This window comes from Gymnodraco acuticeps, unplaced genomic scaffold (assembly GCF_902827175.1).
Source record: "Gymnodraco acuticeps unplaced genomic scaffold, fGymAcu1.1, whole genome shotgun sequence".
NCBI lineage: Eukaryota > Metazoa > Chordata > Actinopteri > Perciformes > Bathydraconidae > Gymnodraco > Gymnodraco acuticeps.
Genome location: NW_022992101.1, coordinates 177,408 through 203,670, shown reverse-complemented (window position 1 = coordinate 203,670; position 26,263 = coordinate 177,408). Strand labels below are relative to the sequence as shown.

Genomic DNA, 26,263 nt, shown 5'->3' with positions numbered 1-26,263 from the left:
TTTCAATCAGGAGAGATGTGATGTATGAAATACATGTTTATTACCAGACACATAATATGAAGGAATAATGATTGACAGTTTACAACAAGTAGGCCTAAATTAAATTATGTTTGGCGATTAGGCCCCGGTTAGCAGGATGATCATTCAGGAGGGAAAAACCGCTCCAATGAACCCCCAAAAGAAGTGAAGTATGAAGTACTGAGATGTGAAGCATTTATTACCTTACTGCGGAGATCTATGGATGAAAAGAGAGATTAACGTGGGGATATGATGAGAATGCCGGAGTCACTGCCGGGCTTAAGTACGAATACATCGTAAGATGCAGACCCTACGGTCGACTGCCGATCAGTGCCGGGCGTTGCGGGGTTAAACATAACGCGACCCACTGGCCGCAACCTGCACTCGCAGGGTTAAACATAACGCGACCCACTGGCACTGCGCGATTTAAACGCACCGTTAGGCGTGGACGCGCTCACGCACGTTTGGCCTCCGGTCCTTCTGTACGCGTTGCCACCCCTGGCTCTGATACCCCCAACTCTGGCCAGAGTGAGAGAACAACGCCACACACTGATCCTAATAGCTCCACACTGGCCTGCAATGGACTGGCTGGCGGAGATATATCAGCTGCTGTGCGGGCAGCCGTGGCAGCTCCCGCTATGCAGGGACATACTGTCTCAGGCGGGGGGGACGATTTTTTTCACCCACACCCAGAGCGCTTGGCACTATGGGCCTGGCCCGTGAGTGGTATAACCTGAATACAGTGGGACTCCCTCAGAAGGGGATAAACCCTATTCAGAGTGCAAGAGCTTCCTCCACCAGGTCCCTCAGGTAAGTGGAGGGTGTTTGAGGAGTGGTGCCTTCAAAAAGGACACATCTCTTTTCAATGTCCTGTCGAGGTGATTTTATCATTTCTACAGGACTTAATTGATAAACACAGAGCTTTCTCTACGATCAAAGTGTACCTGGCTGCTATTGCTGCATGCCATGTGGGCTTTGAGGGAAATACAGCTAGCCAACATCCCTTGGTCTGCCGTTTTATGAAAGGGGCTCGCAGGCTCCTCCCTGTTTCCAGGTCACTGGTGCCCTTATGGGACTTGGCAGTGGTTTTAGATGGGCTCACTCGACCTCCATTTGAACCCCTGGAAGAAGCTGACATGAAACACCTGTCACTGAAGACAGTGTTGTTACTGGCTCTGGCATCTGCCAAGCGAGTCAGTGACATTCATGCGCTCTCTGTACATCCTTCATTTGCCCCGGGGCAAACGAGAGTGTTGCTGAAGCCCAACCCTGCCTTTGTACCTAAGGTGGTTGGCTCATGTACCCCCATTGACATTGAGGCATTTCCTCCGCCACTGTGTTCCTCTGAGGAACAGCGGCCGAATTTGCTGTGCCCAGTCCGTGCTTTACGCACCTATATGGACAGGTCAAAAGAGTTTCGATGCAATGACCAACTCTTTGTATCCTGGGCTAACCCTCATAAGGGCAAGCCCGTTACCAGGCAACGGCTCTCCCACTGGATTGTGGAAGCGATTGCTCTGGCTTATACGAGTCAGGGTTTGCAGGCACCAATGGGCCTGCATGCTCATTCTACTCGTGGACTGGCTACATCGTGGGCTTTGTTCAAGGGTGTTTCCATCCAAGACATTTGTGCAGCAGCGAGCTGGTCCTCACCGCTCACTTTTGTCCGCTTTTACAGGCTAGATGTCTCTGCTCCAAGTGTGGCCCGCGCAGTGGTGGGTCCTGTGTTGAGACAGGGTTCTACCTGTTAAGTTCTGGTTGTTTTGGTGATTTTCGAGATAAGCATGTCTAGCAATACAGGAGTTTCAATATCCCATAGTGACACATCGAATGGAGTGTTATGAATGAGAACTATAGGTTACTTACGTAACCCCAGTTCTCAGAGTAACATGAAGTGAGATGTCTCACCAGACGGCCCTTCTTGCTAAGGCGAAGCGAGAAGAGATGCTTATTTTGAATGACGCTGCGTCGTAGCGCAAGCTACTTAAAGGGTAGGTGGATTCCCTGACGTAGACGTCAAGATCACCAGCCAATCAGGATTGGCGTAATGAGATTGATGCTTCCGTTTGCATACGCGTTGAGGCGCATCCCATAGTGAGACATCTCACTTCATGTTACTCTGAGAACTGGGGTTACGTAAGTAACCTATAGTTTCTCCTTACTTGACTCCCGCTTAAGGCTGAAAGTGTTCCGTTGAACGGATGATCTGCTTTGAAGAGCCAGCCTTGGCCTGCACACTATTAAGATTACATTTTCTCCGTGCGTAGAAAGGGGGAACATTGACCTTTGTCATCGAGATTGCCCTGAGCCTTTAACAAATCGTATTAAATAATGTGATGACAGAATTGTAAACAGAATAGCTGAAACTTTAACAAAATAAAGAGTAACTCAGTTTCCTCTAATCATTAACCCATGCTTGTATCATGTAGTTAACTCGGTGTGTTGCTGCTAGCATACATAACACCTGACGTGGAAACGTTACTCGTGGACGGGGCTACAGAGCTACTAGAAAGACAGTTGAACCCGGTGCATTCCTCCGTCTGAATGCGGAGCACTTTTGCTAAATGTTTAGACAAATTGCTCGTGTTACCGCCCTTACATGCTAAACTCTTATTGCACTTTTGGCAACGAGTATTGTCCACATCGAGACGGGTAAAGTTTAACCACACCTCGGAGCGCGTTCTCTCCGCCACCTCCGCAGTGTGCTCCGCTGCATGTAGCAGCTGCGTGTGTAAACTGCCCCGGGGGAGAGAGATCTCGTCTGATCGAAATACATCATAGACGCATTTGTTTGTCTTTTGCATATTAGAAACGAGTTGGCGACACTAAGACTACGATATAATGTTTTTGTAGTAATAATACATGACATATATTTTTTAAATGTCTCCAGTACCGATAAAAAGACCAATAACGTTGGAGCTTAACACACGTGATGACGTCACCAATGAATCGACGACTGAATTAGTTGGCAACTAATTTGGTAATCGATTTTGATCGATTAGTTGTTGCACCCCTACTGCCGAGGAGATGTTGTTGTCGCAGATCCAGCCGTTGGTGCACCGAGAAACGGAATATTTCTTAGTGGAGAAGAAAAAGAGAAAAAATACGATCATTCAGTCAATAATCATTCAATTAATATTGGGAGTGAATTCCTAATTGATTTAGTATCTGGTCGTGTCATAAACAGGATAATGTGCAGCGACTTGGCCATTGAGGAAAAGAAGCCCTACGAAACACCATTCATTTCAGGTAACACTGTGTTGAAGCTTGAAACTGCGTTAGTTACTGAGCATTGTAATGGGTAGTAATTACCCAAACTGCATTAGTAATGCATTACGTTATTCGTACGCAAAGTAATACGTTACTGAAACTCCATACTGTAACACGTTACACCTGGAACTCACCTTAACCCTGAACTGAAGGTAGCAATGCATAGTGTTGAACTTCCTGTCGGCTCCCAGACCGTAGTCGAGGAAACGAGGGGGATGACTCTCTTGCCCCTTTCACACCAGCGCTTTTTCAGCTCCGGAGCCTGAAAAGCGCCGGTTTTTCCTGTTCACACCGCAGCGGCGCCGGCTCTTAGCTCTGGAATCCGGTTCACTTCCAGCTCCAAAAAATTGTCGGTCTAGAGGCAAGAGCTTCGGAGCTAAGAGGTGGCGTCTCTCTTACGTCGAGGCGTGCAGGAAACTAAACCCACCTCCCCTGAACATGGGTCGACTGTCATGCCTGCCTACAAGCAGTAGTGCTTATAAACACACTTTATAAAGTCAGGCAACACTAACCAGGCTTCGTGTGATTCTGTTTATTTGTACCTTACTTTGACCATCCGTTCACTGTTATTGATCATTGTGGAGAGAGGCAGACGTTTTGTATTATAGCAGCTATCGGATGGAATCAATACATGGGCTGCACAGGTTTTCGTGTCCGACTATCACAAGTAGAATCATAATAAAAATACGCCGGTAAAATGTGCCTGTAGAAAACGGTTTATGCCACAATAGGATAGCAATAGCAAGTAGTCAGTTTAGCTTCGGTTGCTATGCTAACATCACCCATTTTATACCAGAGAAACTTTCATAACAGCGTTGTGATACCAAACAGCGTCAATTCAGACTGACACACATTCACTTAGGCTAAGGAGAACTGGGGATATGAATCAGCTGCTTGTGTGAGTCGGACAGTGAATACTTTAGAGCGGCCGCTGCAGTGTGAGCTAACCGGGAGCTAACGGAGGAGAATAAACTCCCGTGGAAGAGCAGCCAACACTGCAGCGGTCGGTAAATGCTGCAGAAACACATTAATAAACAATGAACCACGGCAACACGATCATCGACCCGACGCAGTTCCCCGTTGTTGTGAGCGCCGTAATGCCGTTGGGGAGCAAATCAGCGATGTAAACGGTGACGTCATGACGCAGCAGCGGCAGCACCAGTCGGGTGCTGGGCGGTGTGAACAGAGCGGGAGCAGAAAAGGGAAACCGGAGCTGAACCAGAAAAGCTCTAGCTCGGAGCTAGAAAGGGAAAAGCGCTGGTGTGAAAGCCGCATCTGTCATCTCCCAGGGCAGAAGCAACACGCTTCGGGTTCAATAACCCATTTATCGGAAAGACTGAAGAGAGGCGAGCTCTTCTTGGGAGGTCGTTGCATTTATTTAGCTCTTCTGTTTCGCAAGATAGATTCGCAAGATCACAGACCTTCCTTTTTCTGCTGCCTCGTTTATTTCTAGAAAACATGTATCCCGCTCGCTCGCTCTACCATACCATGCACACATGCACGCGCCACACCCCTCTCTTAAAGGGGTAGCGATCTCACTCTGCATGACCCAAATGTCATAACAATATAACGAAACATCTCGTGAATTTGTTGCAACTGCCTCTTGCCAGCGCTACCCTGACTTCTGTTTTAGAGGTGAGGCGCAGGAGGAAGTAGCTTCAATGGGATGTAGCTTAAGCCCTGCCTGCCTGCAGGAGGGGTTGTGGTTGAAGCCAGAATGGGTAAAGCTTCGCATGCGATGAGGACCCGTTCCGCGTGAAGCGCCGCATTTGAGCGGCCCTGATGCCAGTGATGCCCTCTCGAGAGACTGAAGGCGTGTGTCAATTGTTTGCGTGAAGTAGCCCATTTCCATTAAGCCGGAGGAACTTCCGTGGAGCCCGATTTCCTTGTATTTTCCTCCCGCATCCGGGTTTGCGGGGCGGCCGGCTGGAACCGCTAGCCGACTGGGGAACGCCGCCTGTAGCTTAATCCGCAAGACTGCGGAGCTGATGAATAATGCCTGGAGCTGGGACGAAGCCCTGCTGCTGCTTGCGCGTTGACACCTGAAATGACAACTGACGGAGAGGGAAGAGCAGATTTAAAGGGGTTAGCGGGTGCGATGATTGGCTAGCCGGGGAGTAACGCCCCGTGTAACACCAGAGGATATTGGTCTTCCTGGTTGAACTTGCGCTAAGCTACATAACTTCACATCAGGACTAAAGGGCAGTGGCGGCCGGCCCATAGGGGCGCTAGGGGCGCCGCCCCACCTCTTCCCACATTAAAAATTAAAAATAAAAAAATATATATATTTTATATTTTTATTTGTAATGAACAAGGTAAATATCATACAATTGGTATCAGTAAAATGTATAATCTACAATAAAATCTCGTTTAAAATTGTGTTACGATGTCTAAAGTTACTGATAAGTCACATGTTTCCTGCCTGGCCTTGCCAATGGCATTAGTTTATCATTACCGGGCGGAGCCCCCGAGCCAAACAGCAGCAACCAGCACGTTGCAAAAGTCTCAATAGTAAACTGTGCCGCCGAAACATAATTTCAGCCAATCAGCGCCGTCAAATATTTTGGTCACGAGGGCGCTCACGTTGGCGCCCACGTTGCTTACGTGACGTGAGTTGTTTTTTAGACTCGTGAGTGACCAAGGTGACGCAGTATTTAGAATGGTGTGCAGGTGGAGTCGCCGGACCTCGGTCCGCACCCAATTCCGTGCAAGAGCTACTCTCCAATCCTTTCCAAAGGAGAAGTTTGGGAGATAAATTGATACTTAAAGACCTTGGACCGGACCAACCCGATTTGTATATATCACAGCAAGCTCGTGAAAAAGACAAAACGTATCAACGAGGCTAGCTGGATGCAAACGATGCAAACAGGTAAATGCTATCTTTTGTTTCCCATGCTTGCTCTTCAAACAGCCGGGGACAGATACGATCTGTTCAGAAACTAGACAAAAGTTAAACAAGTACAACCCACAGACTGTCTGTGTCATGGAGAATACAGTCGCTGGTTTATTTATGTCTGTATAGGCCGTTGTTGTGAGTGTGGACGGTCGGAGCATATATAACATTAGCTTAGCCAAGCTCCATTCAGAAAACAAGCATTCTAAAAGGTTTTTCGCCTGCCGTCTGTCTGCAGACTTGTCAAAGCATTAATTCATGGTTTTTACTAACCGGTATCAGTATGTTGTTACGTCGGCATCATTTAGAAACGTGTATTACAATTTAATCACGGTAAAATATGTTAATTTTGTTGTAGTTGTAGCTCCCGAGCCAGCGCGTCTTGTTTGAATGATGCGAGTAAACACAGCTGGCAGCCGCGGTGAAACTCGAGCGACTAGAGCGATGCGATAGGAGCGTTTAGAGCGAAGCGAATATTCGCATCGCGTCCAGTCTGAACGCAGCATTAAAGCGAGCTCCGCGCTGCACTGGAAACGTGCCATTACATCACCAGAAGTCCTAATTTAAAGGAATGCTCCACTCATTAGATAATTAATCAAAACTTCAGTATTTAGTGAAACATTATGTTTAAACCATACCCTGAAGAAATCAGCGATATTCCCCGGTAAATAATGATTTTATAGCTCTTTTTTTATCAAAACCTGTATATTCCGTCAGGCCGCTGCCATTTTGCCCATTTTCAGTAGTCACGTGATGGTCGTGACGTCATCCATGCGTTCACTTTGTAAACACCATATACAGTCTATGGTAAACACACGAAAACATGGCGAAGTTTTGAGCAATATGAAGAGATTGGAAGGGGGAATTCAGCCATACAGGTTCGAGCCTACTTAGTACTACTTAGTAGATACAATGATTTTGATTACTAGATATGTATGCATGTAGTACCACCCTTGCTAGCGATTCCCTCTCTAGTTTAGCATACTCAGCCTCGTTGTCCCTGGCCCTAGAACCACGATTTTATGGGGCCGGAAAAACTGAGGGGGAAATACCCACTAGCCGGTACTACGCTATATGGAAAGGCCACCAAAAACTGGCCTGGCCTGGACGATAAAGGACGTTTAAACGGGGCTACCCGCTGCAATGGAAATGCGCCATAACATACCTTATTCTTACTCCATAACATACCTTATTCTTACTCCGAGCACTACTTCTGGTCCTCCGTCGCTTCACACTTGCAGAGAGCGATTTCTCAACTGGCCGAACTGGTGTCCTGGTCGGTGATGACACCAGAAAGACCGATAATACTGCATCTCCATTAAGTAATGGTTGCTCAATAAATCCCATGTTATGTTTTATCATACTCTCAGAGTAGTCGTCCGGAAACTTGAAATGTTCGCTGCATACATGGGCCTGTGGATCTTTCGGTTCGGGCCGGCCACATTTCGCTAGCCACTGCCTCCGAACGTACTTCCTACGCTTACCTTTTGGCAACAGATGGAACCGAGCATTCCGTGGATTGTTCCTATCAGAATTGTGGCAATGTTTCGCTATACAATGAGGCATATTTGAAGAGAGTAACTACAGTAAATAACATGAACATCAACGTGTCCTCGAAACCAAACGCATGGTTTACGTCACGTCCGGTAAAATGGCGCCGCCCACAGTGTTGATGTTATTTCGGTAATTAATCAGTTTAAAATCACTGATAATGTCATCGGATTAAAAAAAAAAAAAAAAGACTGGCAGAGACTGGTCTGTTTTATCGGATGATAAAAAAAATTAAATGAGTGTCATGAGCATACCATTCCTTTTTAAGGGGTCATTTCTCCCAAAAAAAATGTTTTTACTCACTATATCAAAAGCCCCACCAAAAATATTTTCCACCAGCCGCCACTGCTAAAGGGGCTATGCAAATGAGACGTGATTGGTTGGTGTTTTTTCCCACATGTTTCTGAAGCAGTGTTTGACATCCTTATCGTGCTGGTGGTGCTATCAGGGCTTAAATCACAAAACAACTTTGTACCACTTTGCATGGATTCACTGAAGACAGCCAAGGTTCAGTGTGAGGGGGCTTTATTAACTGAAGGGGGGGCCTTATTAGTTAGGGAAGATAACTGTATTTTCCAGATACGTTATTCAAATCCACAAAGAGGCCTCTTCTCTTTCCACACTGGGGATTTCCCACTAGACAAGGGGACACCCTAAAGCTGAGAGTTGAGTAATAAAACACTGAATGTGGCGAGGTCCAGTTTGTGGATGCAGTAAAACTACCATCCCCATGTTTTAGGAGCATTTCTACAGAATGAAACTGCAGTGAAATGAAATGCTGTTCTTCATTTTGGTTTGTATCCTTAACGACTCCTTCAGAAGCAACCCGCGCTCTTTATGTGACGTCGTGTTATGATGTAATTGTGTTGCAGGAGCTGAGTAAAGCCAGAGCGGTGTGTGTGACGGAGCGAGCTCAGGCGGAGGAGGAGCTGGGGAGAGTGCGAGCTCAAGTTCGTCTGGAGGAGGTGGGTTTTAAAAAACTGTTATTAAAATGTTACTACATTTTCGGTTACATTATTGATGGCTTTTCTCTGAGGCAACATACAAGGTGAGGTGTAATCAAAGAAGAAAATGAATGTACTGCAGTTAAACAGCTCTGGAGTGATGACATGCTATCTGAGATCATTGGAGTTCAGATAGCATGTTTCCAGCCTCAGCAAAACAGCCCTGAATATGATGAAAGGTTTTTCAGTACAATTAATCCCATCCCTGAGTATGGATACCAAGCAATCTTTTTTTTTACCTCTAGCTTTGAGAAATATTTTTTAAAAAATGTTTACAAACTCTCATTAATTATGGCTAATTCTAATATTGTAGGCATTTCAGAAATTACCTTACAATATGCTTTCCTCCCTCGCATTCATTGTTTTTAAAAATGTTTTAAAAAATCCTTTATTTATTTGACAGGGACATTGATTAACATTCCCATCTGTAAATGCGCCAGAGTTAGCAAACAGGCTCTTTTTCATCTGCAGTCCCTGGACAGATGTTGAAAGTCATCCTAAAAAAATCGCTTCAAATGACAGGTAAATACAATCAGTAAAACAACATTCAACATAGATACTTATATTATTATATAGATAAAAGCATATATAAAAACATAAAAACAAAACAAAAATAGATATTCACAAAGCAGACAGATAGCAACAGGTCAAGGCACATGTACAAACAGCACATTGTGTCAGTGTTGACAGAGCTGATTTGAATAAAGTGCAGGTGTTTTGTTCTCTAATCTTTACTGGGATTGAGTTCCACTGTTGTGCAGCTTTAAAAGAAAAAGAAGATTGTCTGAATGAACTCTTCCTTAATGGAACAACGCAGTCTCCTCTTGTTGCAGCTCTTGTTGACCGAGTTACAGGTGTGCGTATGGTGATCACATGTCTGAGCGGAGGTGAGGTAAGGCTGTGTATTATTTTGTACATGAGGCAAGCATTTGCATATCTCATTACATTTTCCCAGCTCAACAAGTTATATTTTGTGAGTATTGGGCAATGATGAGAATAAACTGACTTCTTATCTACTATTTTAAGTGTTTGTTTGTATAATGATTCCAGGGGTTTAAGAGTGGTTGTACGGCATGTGAGCAGGTTGTTAAGCAGTAGGTGATATGAGATAGAACCATAGAGTGCATGTACATCAGAGCCGCCTCTGTTGACATGCACTCTCTGGTAAACCTCACATTTGACACACTGAATTTGACCCTGTTGCAGACCTTTTTCACCTGAGCCTTAAAATTGAGTCTTGAATCAATGAAGACCCCCAGGTATTTGTACTGTGAGACCACCTGCAGCCTCTCCCCGGACACAAACACATCTGGCTCAACGCAGGAGAACTTGGTTTTGGTGAAGAACATACATACAGTTTTACTGACATTTAGTTGCAGACAGCATTGCTCCAACCAAGCTGTTACATGAACCATCTTGTTCGTCAGTTCATTAGCCACTTGTGTCAGACTGCCTCCGTGAACATAAATTACAGTATCATCAGCATACATTTGGATGTTTGTGTCAGGACATATCGATGGTAAGTCGTTTATATACAATTCAAATAACAATAGACCCAGAGTTGACCCTTGTGGGACACCTGTGGACAGCTGGAGGTTAGATGATTGATTATTCTGTACTCTGACATACTGAGAACGGTTGAACAAATATGATTCTATCTATTGAAGTGTTTGTGTGGAGAAGTTAATGCTGGATAGCTTAGATATGAGTTTTTTGTGATTAACAGTGTCAAAGGCCTTCTTTAAGTCGAGAAACACTGCTCCTACAACACCACCTTTATCCATTTTGGATTTGATTTGTTCTGTGAAAAACAGTTGGCTGACTCTTTGAATGAAAAGCAGATCATCCTTGTCGTGGTTTCCTTCCTTGTTTTTCTATCATGCCACTAGACGCCTTAAACAGACTCGTTTTTTTTCTTTCCTTTAAATTACTTACAGTCAGTGGCGTTTTTATATGTACAAAAGCGGTTGGGCACGAACAACTTAGATGTGTTTAAGTGTTTAAGCTTCTGGTGCTTTTTTAAACACGTAAACAAATATTTGTAGGCTGTCCATGGTTCCGATAGAGAGAGCAATAGCCTATAGGCAACACACAGAAGATCAACAAAAGATATGACATAAAATGAACTTACCAAAGCTGAAGTAGACGGTCAACTTCATTCATTTTCTTTCCGTTTTACTGATTTGAATGGCTATACGCTGCCCTCTCTCGTCTCCTCTTCAACAACTACTATTTTTGTGGCACACGTACTTACAGCCAATCAGCTCTCTGAATTATGAGATTACATTTGGTGGGTATGTCAGCACAGTGCCCCTATGGTGATTATTTGTTTGCCGCACACATTGAATAGAAAAATACTCTGAGCATGCGCAGTGTAGTTTTTACAGCACCCATTCACAGTGAGAGAGAGGGGCTAGATCAGGGCTTGACCCACGTTGCTCAAAACGGCTCAATAGGCACACACTGTAGACACTAATTAGAAGACTAAAACAGCAATGTACCGACGAATCAGATGATTAAACATGATCTTAAAATATATTTTAAGATGTATTCTTTTTGCATTTATTTGCATTTTTTTGGAATTATTATTTGAATTACTTTCTGCTGACACTAGGTGAGGCTGTGCCCCAGCTGCCCCTAATGACCAGTCACCACTGCTTACAGTTGAAGAGTTGCTTGGCCTCCGATGGTTTGAATGATATTATACGATGTGCTGCTCAAAATAACAAACTTTTACACATGCAACAAAGAAAAGAGGCCTTTACAATATTCAAAACAAATCGGCAAAGCTCAAATAAAATAACAAACAACTTAGGTATTCTTGCTTTCTTGATAAGGCTTATATAACTTGATAACTTAAAGGATAATTGGACGTTTAAAAACTGTTCCTCAACGGCGTGTTTCTAGCAGGTTGCCCACTCACTGTCACTTTAGAGAAGGCGCTGTGGGAATTGAAGTCTTTTATGCTCTGGTTGACTACAGACGTCACTATTAGGTGGCCTTTCTTATAAAAACAAAATACTGGCTCTAACAATCCTAGTGAAATAAAGATCCTCCTGAGCTCACCTGTGGTTTCCCCTGAGCAGCAGGAGCACGTGTCCTCTGTGGAGGAGAAGCTCCGCTGTGTGCGCTGCAGCCTGCAGGAGGTGCAGCTCCACTCCTCGCAGCAGAAGCAGACCATCTCTGAGCTGCAGGCCAAGAACAGCCAGCTGAGCGTGGGGGTGGACGGACTGAGGCGCCGCACGGAGGAGCTGCAGCAGGTCAGGACCCCAGCTGTACACCTTTCACTATTCAGCCTGTGTGGACATCATTCAATCCAATATGTAACTCACAATATGGATTAAATAGTAGTGGTGCATAATAAAATATACTAAAGTCCTAACAGGCAAGTGAGAAAATAAACTCGGTGATCATAGGTGTTAAGTTAAATCGTTTTTTCTTCTGTGAAAACATTTGTTGTGGCCGTGTAAATGTTGTTTTCATGTGTAATACATTTGGGGAAACAAGTTTTGCTAGGATATTTAAGTTACTTGGAAATAGGGCACATGGTTTTTACAAGACAACTTTTTTTTCCTTTTCGATTTAAGTTTGATCTGAAAAGGTGTTGCCAAGATAGGGTTTGGGATACTATTTCTGAAATCTTTTTATCTTCGAAACAGCATTACAACAAGAAACACTTAGGGAAATGATCCCATCAACAAGTCTATAGGACTCAGAAGACTATCCTGGCACAACCTGGTTTGACTTGTTCTTAAGTCATAAACACAGGGGAGAGGCCACATCAGATCCAACCCAGTCTCATGGCATTTCGTGTTCACCAACACGATTTGTAATCTATTGATTCGTGTTCACCAACACGATTTTTAATCTATTGATTCGTGTTCACCAACACGATTTCCCCCTTTTTTTCGTGTTGCACAGCACGATTTTAAAAGCAATGTATTTCTACTGGTAATGTGTTTCGTGCCTGCAGCACGTCTTTTTCTCCGGTCGGGTCGTGGAAGACCGGAAGCTGTGTGGTTCATAAAAACATGTTCTTACTCAATATCAAGCCACGATTATTGTTTTTATTTTAAATCGTATAATTTCGGACTTTTGTTGCCATTGTTGCCATTGTCCATCTAAACCTTGAAAAGATGTCAGTCACCTCATAGTGTGTCACGTATGGGACTTTTATTTTCAGCCAAATTCTAGAAAATAACACGTTTCACACTGCGGCTCTATTCAAGAGATCTCTCATGTGTAGCTCATCCCTTTCTCCATGCATGCTGGGATGTAAAGATACTCATAGCTTCTGTACAGTGTCCTTATCCATGTGACAAACCTCCGGGAGTGATACATGATGATACATGTTTGGAGCTGGGTGTTGATCAGCTGGTGTTTTGTTGCAGGATCTGTCGGGGAAGGAGCAGGAGAAGGTGGCTGCAGTGAGCCGGGTGAAGGTGGAGCTGCAGGAGCAGATCGGACACCTACAGGCAGAGAGGACGGCTCAGGGGGGCCTGAGGGAGAAGATCAGCGCTCTGGAGAGAGAGATCAAAGGTGCACACCACTCTTTCAGAGCTTCCACACAAAGTACATTTCTTCAAATGAAATTGTTTATTTGTGTGATTTATTGGTGACTGAAAGAGGACATTGGACATAGGGTTTAAAAGATTAAAAAGACAATTCATTTCAAAGGTAGCTGATATGTAAATACTTTTTGGCATCAAAATGGACTAAAATTATTTGAGTTGAAATATTATAAAGTTGCAGCATAAATGAAGACTGCTTGAAACAAAGCAGATTAACCCAGGTCCAGTCTTTCCCTTTTTCAATTAAAAAGACACTTAACTTCAGAACGTAATGTATTTTAAATGCATCATGTGTGTAAATATGAATATGTTCTTTATTCTCACACCATTCTCCCTCTATGCTTGCTGTCCTGCAGTGCTCAGCAGCAGCCACAGAGAGGTGCTCCTGGACAAAGAGAGTGAGATGTCCTCCATGCTGGAGAAGCTCCGTCTGAAGGAGGCGGAGATCCAGAGGATGAGGGAGGACGAAGCCAACCGAGCCAGCTACCTGCAGTCCGCCATCCTCACATACGTCCAGGGCTCGCCTCTGGGACACTACAGCAGCCCCAAGAAGTGACCCCCAGACCACCTCTGAGCCCTCAGGACCGTCTGCAGAATACAAATAAATCGTTATTGTCCTGACATGAAACATTTGGAAAACTCAGAAGAATCACGAGTGTTCGGGGACATTGGTGCGGCGCCATATGACTGTGAGCTGTAAACATACTGTACCTTACACAATGTGCAGACCCAGTCATGAAAGGGTTACAAAGTCTACTGGCACCACATCCAGGACGTTCGGAGGATATGCATGGTCCCCAGAGAAGGAATATGACATGCATACATTTTCAAGCATTTTTAGATCTCTATTTGGTAAATGAATGAACTTTTAAGCCTTTTGATCCATCTACCCTTTTATTGTGTAAAACAACTTGCCAGCTGGATGAGATTATTACCTGTTTCAAAATACCGTGTTGTTATCCTTCTACAGGTTAAGCGTCAGGTTTGATTCATTACTCTAAACATCAAAAAAGGAAAAAGGGGTAAAGGCACTATATGGTGTCTTATTTCTCCCATGCCAAGTACCTTTAACTTTCTAGAGGTGCAAGAGGGGTTTTGAGCCTTCAGTAAAGTCTGTCTTATAAGAAAATACTGGATCTGAGACTAAAAAGCACTTGAAAATATATTTGAATTGCTTTGACCACAGCCCTGTCTTAATGCTTTACATGTTCTTGTATCATTGCCAACACATGCCGTCTCTCGTGTCTTTAGCTCTCCCATTACTCTGTGTAGTGTACTGTACTGTCCTTCAAATGGACCGTGCGTCAACATTTCCATCTGTTTGCAGCCCATTGTGTTCCTCATTCTTCTTCTCTCCAGTCTAAATGAGTTGAAGACACTCCAGTGTTTACATACAGAATGAGATTTGCTTCAAATATGCCTTAATATGTTGTTATATCTGTCACACCAGAGGCTGCCTCTCTGCAGTTCAGATATAGAGCATTACACTGATTCACAACATGTCTGTTGTTTTTACTAATGATTTCATGAAGGAAGTCTGTCAAATTGAACTCCTGATTCAGTCTTTTTTTACAAATTGCTGTTTTATATCTTCATATTGTTTCAGATATATTTTAAGGTGCTTTTACCATTTTGCATTTTTACATATCATCTAAATGTGGTAGTTTCTGAACTAAATCTCTTGATTTTCTTAATGTGTGCATAATTTAGCAGTTGATCTAGATTAGTCTATAATGCCATTCAACATTTAACAGTACACTGTTGTGTGTCAGTGGGGTGGGGATGTATGAGGTCATTGGGTCTTTGAATTACTGCCAAAGATATTTTACTGTCAAGATGGTTCAGGCCCATTTAAAACCATTGATAGTCACTATGGAGGAACCTTCACCGTTGTGTCTGCCTTATGGGATCATCATACAAGTGTATCGTATTAGTAGTTACATTTAAAACATTAATACATATCCCAGAATATGCTTACTTATTTATATATGATTAAAAAAATTAAGACATTTAAAACACAATCCAGTCCAGAGTAGTACAATAAAAACATTATATTCGTTTTTTGTTATAATTAATATTATTATAAATGGAGGTTTTAAAGGGTTTAATCAGGAAAAGTTTTATTGCCAAGTAGGTTTACACTTACGAAGAATTTGCCTTCGTATATGGTGCACACAGTCGAAGAAGATCAATTGTAAGAAAAACAACCACAAAATAAAACTTATGAAAAGCTATTTTAAACGTAATGATAGAGGCTGAAATAGAAAAGTCGGAAGATGTCCAAACCCTTTCCAAAATGAATGCCATCTGCACAAAAAAACTGCCTCAATAATCTAGAAAAATACAAGCAAACCATAGAAGTAAACATGTCCCGCACTCTCTGCTAAGGCACAAAAGAAAAGCGGAAGTGCAAGGCGTGTATCATCTCTTTCTCTGCTGGGATGCTTATTTTCTGTGCTCTGTCTCTTTAAAACACTCGGTAGTTTCCGGAGCTTGTCGCCGCTACTCGTCATCGACCCCTTTCACTGCGGCTCCATCGCCGAGCGGACTGGCCCGCTGCTCTCATCCGAGACCTCAGTGCAGACCGTCGGATCCGCTAAAGCACCAACACCGGCTCCCTGAACGTGTCCAGCTCCTGTAAACATGCAGGCTATCAAATGCGTGGTGGTGGGCGACGGGTAAGAGCACGCGCACACACACATGAACAGCAGCACGGTCGTTTTTATGTGTGATTCGGTGAAGCGTCCATGGATGGATGGGTGATGGGAGGATGCTATGTAGGAAAAGGGGCTGGGGCTCACCGAGCGGTCGGTCGCCCTGTTTGTTCTGCTCCACACCCCTCCTCCCGGGTCGGCTTTGTGGTCGCATCGGTTCGATCGCATCGTGGCCCTTCCGTTCATTGTGGCGGTCGCGGCGGATGCGGGAACACCTACACGCCTCGTAGGCCACTGGAGGCAGGCTGAAGTGCTGATGCACGCTGAGGAATTTGTGGCCCTGTCACTGAAACAGGCCCCGCTGTCCCCATTCTGCCCACACTGAGCCTTTCTTACTGCAGCCAGAGCCCGTTCAGCTGCATGGGGGCGCACATTTGCAGCATGGGGGCGCACATTTGCAGCAGGGTGTTCTGCACTGCTTCTGATATCAATGCTATGCATAGATTTAGACTGAGGAAAATCAGCCATTAGTGTCAATTGTGAGAAAAAATAGGCCTTGTCTGAGTCCTGCTTATTATGATGTCAGAAAGCTAGACCTAAACAGAATTTACTTTTGAAATACATTAGACTGCCAGTGTTTGAATATCCATACTGTATAAGACAAGATATTTGCAAAATGTGAATTCTTAAATTTCATAAATCCCTTAAAGGAGCCTCTGATGGCACACGTCAAGCTCAGTGATTCTCCATGGGGAGTACTGCTCAGCTTCCTCTGGAGAGAGATTTACTAAAGCATTAGAAAACCTGATGATGTCATCATCTTGGATTTGCAAACTACACATTTACAACAGAAAACCTCCATTAGCCTACCAACAACTAGGAGGGTCCAAATATCCAAAACAGGCCTTATTAGAGAAGACATTTTGTCCATTAATTATCTATAAAAAGGGAACGTAGCCATCCATGAAGTCACCCATTGGTTGGTGGACCATCGTTTTGAGCCTAGAGTTTGGTATTTGGGCGTTCTCAGTTTTGTTTTGCTGCAGTCAGAAGTGACAAGAGGGTGGAGCTGGGCAGGGAAACGCACTGCTACAACTCTCTAATGATCGACAGCTCAGTGTGGTAGGGCCTGTCAATCATAAGGTAGATATGCCTTCAAGCATACTCTTAATGGGACCATATTTTACAAACAAAACATCATGCTGTGTTTAAGAAGACTTCAAGACCATTAACTCTTTATGATAATGTTTAATGAGGTAATAAATCAAGTGAGGCATTTACTCATAGACCTCTATTCAATCAGCCCACCAAAGGGGAAAATGCAAGTCCTTCGCATTTGCTTTTTTTTGGCTTCGTCCACTTCTTTCATAGAGCATGTGACAGTAGGAAAAGCACAGGAGTAAATGATGTTAATGTGTTAATGTGTTTAGTAACACCTGTGCTAGCATTTCCTATCATGATAAGTAAAAATGGTGTGTGTGTGTGTTGGTGTAACTGTGTTCTGGAGGTGAAACTCATTGCTTTATCAGACTGAATAAAGCCATATTCTCTCAAATGCATCTTATATTTATCTTAATCCCCTTTTTAGAGGAAAATAAGAAAAGTAAAATCAAGATGCACCAAACATTCTTAACCATCCTAATCTGGTCCTAACCAGAAGTGATGAATCGTGAATCCTACTTGATCCTAAATTGGAGGCGTGTGGCAGATTGTTTATTATTAGAAAAGGAACGCAACCAAAACACGCCCAAGTATTAGAGAGGTGCCACACAAAGACTGTAGGAGGAAGAACAAGTGAACATGTGATTCTGTGTCATACTGGCAATAAAGGAACATCAGAAAGCTTAAGCCTTCATATGCAAACAATATCATCCTCCTGTGGTTCATTTGGATGAATGGACAAATAGTATCTCTTTTAACAATACAGTCATTTTAATTACTGAAAACATTTAAGATTTATATTAGAATTATTTTTCACGTTGGACAAACCAGTGGTGAACTGTGAACATGCCATGTTTTTCTCTTATCTCAGTAAGAGTACTCCTAAAATGTTCTCTTAACAACAATACAAAATATAAAACATGGTGAATCCAAGGAATCATTCGGTACTAACAAAATCAGAACAAATTGTTGATATGAAAACAAATAAGAGGACATTTACTGTATGGTAGTGTTTTTGTCCAACCTGCAACATCAAAGTGTTTAAAATGTTCTTATAGCTCTGATTTCAGCCTTCTCCATGGCAACAGCTACCAAGGCTCATGGGAACTGTAGTAAGGAGAGCCAAACACTGTGAGAAACTGATCAAAAAAATAGAGCTGATATAATTTAAATGTATAAGCATAACATAAGCATTATTAGACTCATGTTTTTTATGTTGCAAATTAGTAGATTATTTAAAGAAAAAATATAAAGGGGGATTTACAGTCATATCAGTTGCATTATGGGAAGTGTAGGATCTAGTGTTTCTTTTGTTTAGCTTGACCCAACCGTGGTACTGAAGGTAATCTGTCCCTCAGTAGTCTCCCACATTATGGAAGTGTGAAGCTAAATCAACAGAGTTCCTATTTATAAAAATGTCATGTCTTTACCATCGTGTCTTGTTATTTCTCGTCCTCGATTCTTCTCTGTCCTGCTGTCCATCCCACCCAGAAAAACTCACTGTGTGTGTGTGTGTGTGTGTGTGTGTGTGTGTGTGTGTGTGTGTGTGTGTGTGTGTGTGTGTGTGTGTGTGTGTGTGTGTGTGTGTGTGTGTGTGTGTGTGTGTGTGTGTGTGTGTGTGTGTGTGTGTGTGTGTGTGTGTGTGTGTGTGTGTGTGTGTGTGTGTGTGTGTGTGTGTGTGTGTGTGTGTGTGTGTGTGTGTGTGTGTGTGTGTGTGTTGTGTGTGTGTGTGTGTGTGTGTGTGGTGTGTGTGTGTGTGTGTGTGTGTGTGTGTGGTGTGTGTGTGTGTGTGTGTGTGTGTGTGTGTGTGTGTGTGTGAACATAGGGGGCTACTGTGTCCCTCAGGCGACTAGAATGTAGGCCAGTGTCTGTGTCCTGCACACACAGAATGTGTGTGTGAAAGTGTGTTACCCATTAATCCTGATGTGTCCTCTGCTGTCCCCCCTCCTCAGGGCGGTGGGTAAGACCTGTCTGCTGATCAGCTACACCACCAATGCCTTCCCCGGAGAATACATCCCCACCGTGTGAGTAACAGTGGGCATTTGTCATCCCTGCCATAGTGTTTATACTATGGCAGCTATTGATAATGAATAGATCATTCAATTCAAGAACTTTATTGTCATTGAGGCACAACAACATTTATTTTGTCCTGGTCCCGTAGGTGCAAATGATAAAATAACAAATACAACAAAAAATAAAGGAAACAATCCTTAAAAGCTAGTAATAAAGAGGCTTAAAAAGCTCAAATAACTATACTAAACATGATCGAGCACAATATGTACAGATGTGGATTGCACATGAAAAGGCACTATATTGCACATAGTAATAAGAGCTTATTGTCCTATATATATATATATAAAAATAAATATACCAAACTGTGGAGATATTAGAGTAGAGCAGGTTCACGGCAGTTTTAGGCAATATTACGGATCAATGACCAGACATAAGATTTCTGCATCAATCATTTGGTTGTTTAAAAAATCTGCTTCAAAATGTTTTAGGAATGAGTCCTAAACCCAGAAAGGAGTTTGCATTTTAGCACTTCCTGTCTCAAAGTGAATGTTTTTATGAATTAGTTTTTGCTAAGATATCTGAAATAAGGTCTGTGGTTAACACACGCTTACGAGATTTTCAATTACTCTTATGCTTTTACATGCTACTGCCATTCTTAAGACACGCACCTAAATGAACGACTAAACTCCTAAACGTCATCCAAGGATCATTAGCCGCCTTTAGCTTAGCGGTGTTGACGTGAAGTCATGCAACCAAAGGAAAAAACCCATTGGCTTTTCGTCCAGTAAGCCCTTGCTAACAGAAATATCACTGCACCACTTTATACAAGATACTCAATTCCCTGAACAGAACTTCTTCTAAATGCAACAGATCAACTAGTTGTTAGCACACTGTCTCTACCTGTGTTTCACTCTGCACTGTCCGCCTCCCTGCAGCTTTGACAACTACTCTGCCAATGTGATGGTGGACGGGAAGCCCGTGAACCTGGGCCTCTGGGACACAGCCGGGCAGGAGGACTACGATAGGCTCAGACCTCTGTCCTACCCTCAGACGGTATTCAAACCCGTTCCTCCTGAGCACGCACACACAAGCACATACACACACACACACACACACACACACACACACACACACACACACACACACACACACACACACACACACACACACACACACACACACACACACACACACATGCTGGAAAAAGTTGACTTTAATTAAATGTATTATGTCAACAGATTTCACATAACTGTATTGGGTTAGTTGAAAGCAATACTATTAAGTTTAAATACAAATGATTAGGTACAACTTAATATTATTATTTCCAACTAACCTAATACATCTATGTGAAATCTGTTGACATAATACATTTAATTAAAGTTTACATTTTTTCATTTCTAAATGGAGATATACACACCTCTAAACAATGATATGTTGAATAAAGAGGCTAGTTGTTATTAAGAAATAAATGGTTAGTATATGTACACAGCTAGGGTTAGTCAATTAGCACTTCACTAACAAAACCCAATCCTGTAAGCTGTGAGTTAAATATATATTACAAATGCACCACTCTTGTTGACCAGTGTTGAAAATTAACTTCAATGGTTATCTATGTGGCTAGATTTAATAACTGGTCCCATTACAAGACTCAATTTGATCTGCAGAAGATAAATCAAACATTAAACATCATTTCATTTTAGAACCTACATATGTTAAAAACGTGAAATGTCACACACACACGTCTCCCTCTCAACTAGCCGTGTCTGTGATTCTCTCCAGGATGTGTTCTTGATATGCTTCTCCCTGGTCAGTCCGGCTTCCTTTGAGAACGTCCGAGCTAAGGTCAGTACGCTGACCGAGCCCCCCCCCCCCCTCCATGCCGAGTCTGACCACAAGGAGGCACATCTTTGCTCCACCTGGCTTATTATACCCTTATTACCCACCTGTTCAGACCTCATCTTAGAACAGTCTGCCCTGACTGCTCTCTCCAGAGAGGCAGCAGAGAGTGTTGTAGGGTGAGGTCTGAACAGGTCACACTCTGCAGAGGGGGGGAGACCGACTGTGGTTTGGTGTGCTGAGCATCATGGGACGCTCTCATATCAAACCACACTTTCCTGAAGGTCCAGCCTCCCTCTGTAGAGTCTGTGTGACGGGATCCTCTCATCAGGTCATGTGATTGAGGCTGCTCTGCCTGAGGATGTTGTGTTCTTACATATTCCATTTATTACAAGCAGCTTCCTGCTTCCCTTCCCCACAGCTCTCTGTGTGTTGGATGTCAGCGTGGAACGCCGCTTGTTGCTCTACTTTATCTAACAGTTTTTTCTTTCTCCTCCCTCTCACTGACTTTGACCTGTGTGTGTGTGTGTGTGTGTGTGTGTGTGTGTGTGTGTGTGTGTGTGTGTGTGTGTGTGTGTGTGTGTGTGTGTGTGTGTGTGTGTGTGTGTGTGTGTGTGTGTGTGTGTGTGTGTGTGTGTGTGTGTGTGTGTGTGTGTGTGTGTGTGTGTGTGTGTGTGTGTGTGTGTGTGTGTGTGTGTGTGTGTGTGTGTGTGTGTGTGTGTGTGTGTGTGTGTGTGTGTGTGTGTGTGTGTGTGTGTGTGTGTGTGTGTGTGTGTGTGTGTGTGTGTGTGTGTGTGTGTGTGTGTGTGTGTGTGTGTGTGTGTGTGTGTGTGTGTGTGTGTGTGTGTGTGTGTGTGTGTGTGTGTGTGTGTGCTGTGTGTGGTCCCAGTGGTACCCTGAGGTGAGGCACCACTGCCCCAACACCCCCATCATCCTGGTGGGCACCAAGCTGGATCTGCGAGATGACAAGGACACCATCGAGAGGCTGAGGGACAAGAAGCTGTCCCCCATCACCTACCCCCAGGGCCTGGCCATGGCCCGAGAGATTGGTGAGGCTGTGTGTAGTCATTTATACAAGCCGTGCAACAAAATGATTTTTAACAAAGGGAGCGAGTTAGGTTAAATGGGGAATCAAAAATGAGCTGGCGACACGTGTTCTGGTGCGGTGGACGCAGGTTTGAATCCGCCCTGCAGTCCCTACTTAACCTTTATGAACATGAAGTTCCTGAGTCAGGTCAGGGTTAGCCTAGCTTAGCACAAAGACTGCAAGCAGAGGAAAACCGCTCCATCACAGAAAATCACAGTTTGGTTTGAGTGAGGATTCTGTGTTGGCACTTTAGCCAGATACACTGGAAGTACTAAATAATGGATCATATACTTAATGTTTATTATGAGCTTTAGAGGTAGTATTCTTTTCAAGTAAGTCTTTGCTTTACTTAATAATAGATAAATAAAAGCAAAACAAATAAGTCTAATGCATTCCAATTCTTCATGATAACTTCTTTGTTTGAAGCCAAATATACTTTTGTATTCATTGCCTTACTGTTGATCAACTTCCCAAGCATACCAAAGCAATGCACCCCCCATGCTTGAGGCGGGGCAGGGGCAGCCTGCACCATACCCCCTCCCTGATTTTTGTCCTTTTTTTTGCAATGCAATGCATCCTACATTAAGAATGCACATTTTCAATCTTTTCCTGAATGCATTCATGGTGTTTTTCTCTAAATGAGATGTTATTGTAACATATGAAAGTGATTTGTGGTCACATCCCTTCAATTCCAATGTGGAAAAGGTGTGGGGTCCGGAGGTTTCAAGGGTGATGGCAGATTGAGGTATTTTTACCTGTCTTAAAGCACCAGACGTAGTTTCACTCACTGAGAACTATCCTTCCCATCATGCCCTCCTCCTCCTCCTTTAGGTGCTGTGAAGTACCTGGAGTGCTCTGCGCTGACTCAGCGAGGCCTGAAGACGGTTTTCGACGAGGCCATCCGAGCCGTGCTCTGCCCCCCGCCCGTGAAGAAGAGGGGGAAGAGGTGCACCATGTTCTGAGGAGGGGCTTCAACACTACACTACATCACCATGAACAACAACCACTACTTCTCTGAGAGGATGAGAGGAAACTAGCGAGAGTGAGTGTGCACTGCTGAGATTGCTTTCTTTATATTGATGTTTTTTCAGAGTGATATTGGCAACAAGACCAATATTTAATCCAATTTTTTTACCATAACTGAATGGGCTCATAGGTTCTCAGTGACTGTCCACATACTTTGTACTCATAGAAACACACACGCTGCCATGAGGGCTGACTACGGTTTCTCTTACTGTCTTCATACTGCCTCATCTCTTCTTTTTCAGCCATGCTTGCTTGAATTAATGCAGTGTTGACTAGATAGAAAGTGTACTATGACACGCCTTCAGGTCTGAAGTTACCCTCAGCTCCTGATCCAAGATCAGCATGTGGAGACTAAATGGCATGCACACAGAAATCTGTTGCTAGGACAGTCAAACAAGATACTACTGCCTGCATTCACTCAATCTCACAAATAGAGCATGGTGTCTTAAATGTAAATAATGTGGTAGAAGAATTGAGAGTGATGAGTTAAAGGGAATTCAGTTTTATTCTAACCTGGGTTTTATTTTTGTAGTTTTGGCCTCAGTCCATCAGTATAAACGCAAATAAATTGATTTAAAAACACACAATGTGAACAGTTAAAAACACAATAAAGTGCTTTAAGCAACTTGTTATTAATCCTGTTTTTCACAATCTAATTTAAAGCTTTTATTTTTGAGATTTGCGCTAATATGTTGAATTTTGTCAAATCAGTGTATTTCACTAAATGACCACACAGATACTCTTGGCCGGGTGTTCTGGAGATGAGCTGTTACACTGGAGAACATGTTTTGTTTCTTTCCCATCTCAGTAATTGCAATGTAATGCATACTGATAGGAATGACAGCCTAAACAATGCTCCTATAGAAGTCAAATATGGAAGTGACCTAGCTTGCATAAAAAAACCTCTGAACTCATCACTCTTTTTTTGGTTTTCTCATTTCCTCAAGCCCACCTTCCTAAGCTTACTTTACGTTTGAGTTGAAAGTCTCGTACTTGACCTTGTGTTTAGTACTTTGACAACATAATTCCTCAAGGTTCACTTAATTGGTGTTTCCGGAGCTTCCTGCCTCACCTTGTTGCCTGAGCAGCCACATCATTTGCTCAAAAGACGGCTTTGAGATGTGACTGGTAAAACTTCTGAATCTTATCAACTAATAATCACAGGTTAAGCCAAGGGGATGAAGGCTCTGGAAAAAGAGTGAACCTTGAGTTGAAATAATTTTGTCAAATGATCTGACACAAAACATCCTTAGCCAAACCTTTCTCTGCCGGCATCGATCTGCGCTGTCCTTTTAGGATGAAAATAAAATGTGAATTTCTTTCTCTGGACCAACATGTGATCTGAGTCAAGTGTCTTTGGGTAACTTCATCTAACTGTGAACACGTGACAGACGAGCATGCCAAACATGGGGGCTGAACAACCTCGCTGCCTGACTCCTGCCTCCGGGGGCGGAGGAGCTTGCATGGGTCTTAAAATATTCTGTCTTAATTTATCCCATCGTTTAAATCTCCTCTCTGTTCCTGTGTGTGTGCGTGTGTGTGTGGGTGAGTGCGTCACAGGCGTGTAAATAAACACTTGTGTGTGTGTGTGTGAGCACGCGTCGTGTCAGTGAGACAGCTTTGGTGGGGGTAGTGCATAAAGACAGTATTGTTTAAGCCAAGTTTTTTAGTGTCCAGTTTTTGGTACTATTTCATATTGTATTGTAGTAATACACAAGACTTTCAACAATCTGTGGGCATAAAGAAAGAAAAAATGGATATTAACGACATCTAGCGATGTACAGAATAATCCTTAGAAAAAGGAATGCGTTATGAATATATATCTACATGTACCTGAATATTTAGCTCTTGAAACTAAAACAATTGAAACTAAAGGGATTATAGTCGCTTGTGTTGAAGTTAGAAGTGTTGCTAACAGTGTACAATAAAGGGGCCAATCTCTGTAGTGTCGCCTTTATGAAATGCATTTCTGTTCCGGCCTGCGTGTGTCTGTCTCCCCCCCGCGGGGAGACGCAGCACTGCAGCCAATCTGTCATGCTGTCTTTGGTTGGCATAGCAATCTGTGGTTGACTCATGTTGTGTGGTCCTGCTAGCTGAAGGTGTTGAAATGTAGATGAGAAACGCAGCAAAAAAGTCTAAAATCTACTATTGCATGGAAGTTCTCTGGTTATTTGACCCACTGTAATTCTTAGGAGAGGCTGTATAATGAGATGCATTGGCCATGTATGTATGTAATGTAAGATGACTTGTATACTTGTCCCAACTGTCTGTCTTATTTTTTATTACTTCACATGTCTGTGTGGTGGAATATTTCAATTTTTTGTATACTAAATACAAATGTATATGTAAGGCACTCTGCAGTCTGTCGTCATTTGTTCCTCACTTTACATCCAGTAATAATATGTACATGAAAGCAACCGAATGAAGGTAAGTGGTGCAAATACAACCAATGAGAACATGGTAAATAAACAAACGCACATAGAGCTCACAATAAAAGTAGCCTGGTAGTAGCCTATCATTTGAGTCAATAATACATTGTTTTTAGTGATTCATAATTTCATTATGCAGAATAACCATTTCTGAATAATATATATTACGTTCTGGATTATAGAATAATGATTAAATATGTGAAAACGGTTTTAATCTATCAACTGGTGAAGGTGGAGCTAACTTCAATAAATGATATGAACATGCAAAGTGATAGTAACTCATCGTGTCAAATAACTGAAGTAAGAATTCCATATTGTTTCCTAATTGCAGTGGAGTAGAAGTATGAAGTAGCATAAGACAGACAATTCAATCTATTAGTCCATCAATAATAAAATAACTTATCAACTTTGATAATCACCTTCTATTTAAAAACGTTTTAAAGCCAAATGAACAAACATGTTCTGGTTCCTTCTGCTTTTCTGTTGCTGATGTGATGTTAGAGCCTTCCCTACAACAGACACAACCTGGAGCTAAAGGAAATAGTACGTCTTTACAACATCAATTACATTTAATCAATTGATAAGTCCAGAAAATAAGAAATCGGCTTTTGTCAGGCATTTCTGATGATACATGCTGTATCTTTGAGTTGAAGTGAATTCTGGCAATGATCATATTTTGTCTCCTGAACACGGTTGGGAAACACTCAATACAATGTGTCACTTTTAAACAAAATGACATGAATGTATTTG

The 26,263-nt window shown here is 42.9% G+C and overlaps 2 protein-coding genes across 2 annotated transcripts in view; both read left to right on the top strand.

The window, feature by feature from the left end:
* Nucleotides 1-14,857, top strand: part of lrrc45 (leucine rich repeat containing 45) — a gene marked incomplete in the record, with an annotated part of 38,525 nt that extends 23,668 nt beyond the window's left edge. Inside the window, 4 exon segments of the mRNA XM_034202982.1 lie at nt 8,605-8,697; nt 11,823-11,996; nt 13,128-13,275; nt 13,664-14,857. Coding sequence (XP_034058873.1) covers nt 8,605-8,697; nt 11,823-11,996; nt 13,128-13,275; nt 13,664-13,863 — 615 coding nt within the window.
* An 852-nt stretch (nt 14,858-15,709) lies between these two features.
* Nucleotides 15,710-25,437, top strand: rac3b (Rac family small GTPase 3b). The gene is made up of 6 exons (XM_034202983.1): nt 15,710-15,985; nt 19,075-19,146; nt 20,071-20,188; nt 20,915-20,977; nt 21,861-22,020; nt 22,890-25,437. Exons 1-6 carry the CDS (start codon nt 15,951-15,953, stop codon nt 23,018-23,020), a joined length of 579 nt encoding a protein of 192 aa, XP_034058874.1. The 5' UTR covers nt 15,710-15,950; the 3' UTR covers nt 23,021-25,437.
* The last annotated feature ends 826 nt before the right edge of the window (nt 25,438-26,263 follow it).

Bases quoted from the DNA above. Each gene is read 5' to 3' on its own strand.
- rac3b (XM_034202983.1), top strand. From the start codon at position 15,951: ATGCAGGCTATCAAATGCGTGGTGGTGGGCGACGG. The intron at 20,978-21,860 runs GTCAGTACGCTG...GTGTGGTCCCAG, and splicing joins TTGAGAACGTCCGAGCTAAG to TGGTACCCTGAGGTGAGGCA. The intron at 22,021-22,889 runs GTGAGGCTGTGT...CTCCTCCTTTAG, and splicing joins GGCCATGGCCCGAGAGATTG to GTGCTGTGAAGTACCTGGAG.